The sequence below is a fragment of the Trachymyrmex septentrionalis genome, unplaced genomic scaffold (assembly GCF_001594115.1).
Source record: "Trachymyrmex septentrionalis isolate Tsep2-gDNA-1 unplaced genomic scaffold, Tsep1.0 scaffold25, whole genome shotgun sequence".
NCBI lineage: Eukaryota > Metazoa > Arthropoda > Insecta > Hymenoptera > Formicidae > Trachymyrmex > Trachymyrmex septentrionalis.
In genome coordinates, this window is record NW_017305408.1 from 1801884 (window position 1) to 1806639 (window position 4756).

The window sequence follows — 4756 nt, forward strand, 5'->3', positions numbered from 1 at the left end:
GCACGCACACGCACGCACGCACGCGCGCGCACACACACACACATCCTTCACAAATTATATACATTTAATATAACTTGATGCTCACCAGTAACCTAGTCCTGTATTGCTCTCCAGACTGCAACTGTATAGTAACGAATTCCGTTCCCGTCTTCAGAAGTTTTATATTAGCGACTTTAGAATTATAAATCAAAGTAACATTTTTTTTCTCAGAAAGCTGCTTGTTGATCGCGTGCAATAACAGGTCATTCTCAATTATATAGGCCAATTCTTTGCACGACAAATCCTCGTTGAATATTATCACAGCATCGGAACATGCCTCCCATACCTATTAAAAAATTATATATAAATATATCATAGAAATTAATATAAACCAGAAGAATATAAACTAATAAAAATCAAGACCTAAAGATTATGTTTTTAAAGTTTTCAGTGTAATAACTATTAGTTATGCAATTTACCAAGATCAACTATTACAAATAGAAACTATTTTTATATTATTAATGCAAACTTAGTAAGTTTAATAATATATATACTAACAAGAAAAACAGAAAGATCTTATTTAATCTAAGCTAGAATTTTTAAGACCAAAAATTTTATGTATACAAATCGGTACACAGTTTACAGAACTGAATGTATGTATATAAATTCACATTAAAATATTATTAAGCATTAGATTATTAAGATCTAAACTGAACAAAATCAGACTCAATAAGGTATTTTCCTCACTTGATTGTATTATTTACATACCAGTCTAATGTCACTTATTACTTGCTTAATAATATAATTAATTCTAAAATAGCAAAACAGGAATTTAAAGGACTAGCTACCTGCATTTTTCGTACTGGAGAATATCGGACTGCCTCTATATGTTTCCATGCTCCTATGCTGGATAATAAAGTACGGGTTTGTTGATTCAACGCGACCACTCGGTTGGAATATTGCTCCTGTGGTGTGTATTCCTGTTCAGCATTACCTTCTAAAAGTAAGATCTTCTTATCTGCCAATCTCTGATTGTTCGCTGAAATTAAACACGTACTTGCAAAACATGCTTCACATATCATAAATGTAGACTACAATAACAAAGCTAAGAAGAACAGATTATGCATTTTGAGAGAAATATATTCAAAGTCTTTTGTCTCACAAAATATTCTGAAAGAATTGCAACTCAATTAAATCCTAATGCCAATTTTGGTATATGTAGTATTTATATTATACGTTTTATATAGTAAATAAATTTATTTTATTAATCAATAAAAAAACATTTTTAAGAACAAAGTTAAATCGTCAAAAATTTATCAGTTAAAAATGTAATAAAATAATTCTTGAGAAATCTTCAATTAAAAGAAAAATATAGCTTAAGAAATTTTATGATAAATATTTAATTTTAGACTTAATTCATCCCCACATCTTACTTTTAAATATTAAAAACGTTTTAAAAAATTTTTTTAAGCCATCAAATAAATATTTTCCTTTCTCGAACATCTGTTATTTACAAATAATAATGCTGATAAAAAACTAACCTATGGCGCACGCCAACGTCGTACCGACCATGCCGCCTCCGGCGATGATGACATCATAGATCTTTTCGTTTTCCGCGATGGTCGAGTAGCTCTTCTTCGAGATCACAGTCGTGCCGGGGATGATACGTTCGCAATTCCGCGACAACGACGCGAGGACGAGCCGGCACGTTGACATCGGTACCTTGACAGTCGCCATTTTACACTGACAATGAGTGCGACAGCGCGCGACTCGATCAACAGGAATGAGAAAGAAGGAAATGAAAAGTCTCTGTTTTTTGCAAAATATGAGCAAACAGGCCAATTTGTTGTTCAATCATTTTTTTGGCTTCTCATTATGTGGCGTCATTTAGCCTTATCGTATGGTAATAAGATTAATAGTGGTATTTTTTTCACATTCTGTCCTTACGAAGTGTAGAAGGCACAGAAAATGATTTGTATGAACTTGTATACATATCGGAATGTATATTTTCGAGAAATGCCTATATTCATGCTTCAGGGATTAAAAGACTTCGACTCCAAAGAGGATTAATAAACCTCGATCTACAGCTAATTTCTTCTAATTAAAGATAATTAATTTTAAATTAAGAGAATTAAACTTCTCACTTTTAGTTTTTAATTAGAAAATCTATAAATCGCAAAAAAAAAACCTGATTTATGCTTAAATATGCTGCGCTAAATATAATATAATTCCAAAGTAGGATTGAAATGCCAGGTATCACATATTATAATCTGAAAAAATAGATTCTAATTATTCTCTTTGAATAAGCATTATATGTTATATGTAAATAGCTCTTCTCTCTACATAATCGCAGAGATTTGAGCATATATAAATTTTTCTGAGTCATCAAAATTTCATCGTTTACTCCAACAAAGTTCATGGCTCGGAGGAATCAACGATTTCGCAGACAATCATTTTCCACGTACGTTCGGCGGTAACATTCACGTTTAGACGAATCGATCGGATTGTTTTGCGCGCCATTTAATTTCATAGAACTGGTTGCAGGGCGTTAGCATTTCCTCGCGAGCTTCACCATGGCGACGGCGACGCCAGGTCGGCGACGCCAGGTCGCATTGATCCCCCGTAGCAGGCACAGTAACGGCCGTCGAAGTTGCCAGTACATTGTTTGTATCCCAGTGTTGGAATCAGGATTTGGTCACAAACCACCTTCTTAGAATCGACCTGGACTTGTATTTGGCTGATTGCTCAGAGGATGAAGGTGATTAGTCACAAGAAACTCCACGAAGAATCTGGTGGAATCTTCTAAGAAAGAGTCAGCAAAATGTCTCAATTTTAATGACGATTAGAACAGAATAAAAGACATATTTGTAGAGCTTAAGACCTTAAGATGAATGTATGTATATTAATCGTATTATCTTGAATGATTTGAAATTTGATGGCTTTTAACAAAGTCGCAGCTGCTATCGATTAAAGATTTAACTGTTTGGTAATTAGAAAAGTTAATTTGATCTACTGTCTTCTTTACCTTATATTTTAATGTTTGCTGTGTTCAGTTATTAGTAATTTTTCTTGTATATCTGTGTATGTCGTGTATATATTATATATAATTAACTTATGCTGTAATTATAGGCAATAGTTGTACGATTCTATTGTGTAATTATCTTTAATTGTGTTATAGCTGTGTGCCTTTGATAATATCTAAATTTCACTATATATTTTAAATTTAATTTCAATTTATTTAATTAAGAAGTACTTTTTTCATCATTAAATTGCGAAAAGGACGTATATGTTAGAAGTTATGAAATACTTATTATATTTAATAGAAAATGTTTTATTAATCTACCAATATTTCATATCTTATAACAGTAAATTCATTAATATCTAAAATTTATTTTATCACATTATTTATTTGTTACGTTAACTACACAATAATTCATAATAAATCAGTGAACCATGACGGAGCACAGAGGCACCTCCTTTTTCCACTCGTGCGTGAAGATGCCGGTGGATCCTTGTAGCCGGCAACCAACTCCTTCTTACGAACGTCCTCGACTGTCATCCGACAGCCGAAGATCAGAGAAAGTGAAAAAAATTAACTTTGCCGAGGGTGAACCTACTGCCGTCGAGAACTCGGAGTCGTCGAGTCCGCGCGACACCTTGGAAAATCTTCTGGAGTTCCTGAAGAGCATACCGGATTATGGACAAGTGCATCATTTGTCTAACGAGCAATTCAAGCAAAAGGTCGAATATCTAAGAAGGAAGCAGCGGCTGCTTCTGCAGAATCTAAGAAACTCGCTGGATGACACAGAGGAGCCGTCATCCCATTTGTCAATCATGAGAAATGAGAGCTCAAAGTCAAAGGATAACAAATCGAACGTCGTCGTTGATGATCTCAAATTGAATGGCAAGAAATGCTACCTCGAGGAGTCGAGAACCAGCAGCCCAATACTGTTTCCGTCTGGAAATTTTGCTGGTCTCGCCGAGGATCAAGATCTATTGACGTATAGGTGATAATTTATAAGTTGTCAAGCAATGAGAGAGTGAGAGAGAGAAAGAGAGAGAGAGAGAGAGAGAGAGAGAGAGAGAGAGAGAGCTGATAAGAAAAAAATCTTAAATTACAAATGCATTGGAAAAATGATATACATATATGAAATTATATCTATTTTTTATTGTCTCTATTGCTTTTATTTGTAAAACACGCTAATTGATTCCACGCGTTGATTCCAGATGCAGAGACAAGGATAAGGAAACGAAGACAATGCGCAACAAGGAGATACTCGCGGCTAATAAAAGCTGGAGCACGTGGAGCGAATCGAAAAGCGATGACAGCGTGAACAGCGATGGCGAAGATAGCATCGAGACAAAAAGTTTACCACCAAGTAGCTCGAAAGAATGGCACCCCACGGTGCCTAAACCGTTCAGTTTCACGCTGAGGTACATGAATATCACGCTGAGGATGAAATTCTTAAAAGATGTTTAAGAGCTTGCATTGAAAAATGCCTGCTTATAGGATGCATGTTTCAAATGCGTCTTTCTGCGTTGTTGGAATATTAACATAAAACTGTATTAGTTTCATTATTAATATAATTTTAGTAGACATTTAACTATCTTTTTTATCAAATTAAAAGCAATTTTCTATATATCAATAAAAGAAAAAATTATTTTATTAAATTATTATTAATAGATATTTATAAATTATTTCATTTTTTAAGTTTGTAAAATGTCTTAAAATATTTTTAGGCTTTTATACCATAATATATATATATATATATATATA

At 33.6% G+C, this 4756-nt stretch overlaps 2 protein-coding genes across 2 annotated transcripts in view; one reads left to right on the forward strand and one right to left on the reverse strand.

Annotated features, from left to right (window-relative positions):
• LOC108748911 (ubiquinone biosynthesis monooxygenase COQ6, mitochondrial) overlaps window positions 1-1713 on the reverse strand; it is a 10502-nt gene extending 8789 nt beyond the window's left edge. Inside the window, exons 1-3 of the mRNA XM_018487328.1 lie at window positions 1521-1713; window positions 828-1018; window positions 86-325 (exon numbers count right to left, since the gene is read on the reverse strand). Coding sequence (XP_018342830.1) covers window positions 86-325; window positions 828-1018; window positions 1521-1695 — 606 coding nt within the window. The 5' untranslated portion in view covers window positions 1696-1713. The remainder of the gene's footprint in view (window positions 1-85; window positions 326-827; window positions 1019-1520) is intronic.
• Window positions 1714-2214: 501 nt separating this feature from the next.
• Window positions 2215-4756, forward strand: part of LOC108748847 (protein FAM161A) — a 5173-nt gene continuing 2631 nt past the window's right edge. The window contains exons 1-5 of the mRNA XM_018487219.1: window positions 2215-2232; window positions 2333-2440; window positions 2524-2737; window positions 3427-3986; window positions 4207-4455. Coding sequence (XP_018342721.1) covers window positions 3433-3986; window positions 4207-4455 — 803 coding nt within the window. The 5' untranslated portion in view covers window positions 2215-2232; window positions 2333-2440; window positions 2524-2737; window positions 3427-3432. The remainder of the gene's footprint in view (window positions 2233-2332; window positions 2441-2523; window positions 2738-3426; window positions 3987-4206; window positions 4456-4756) is intronic.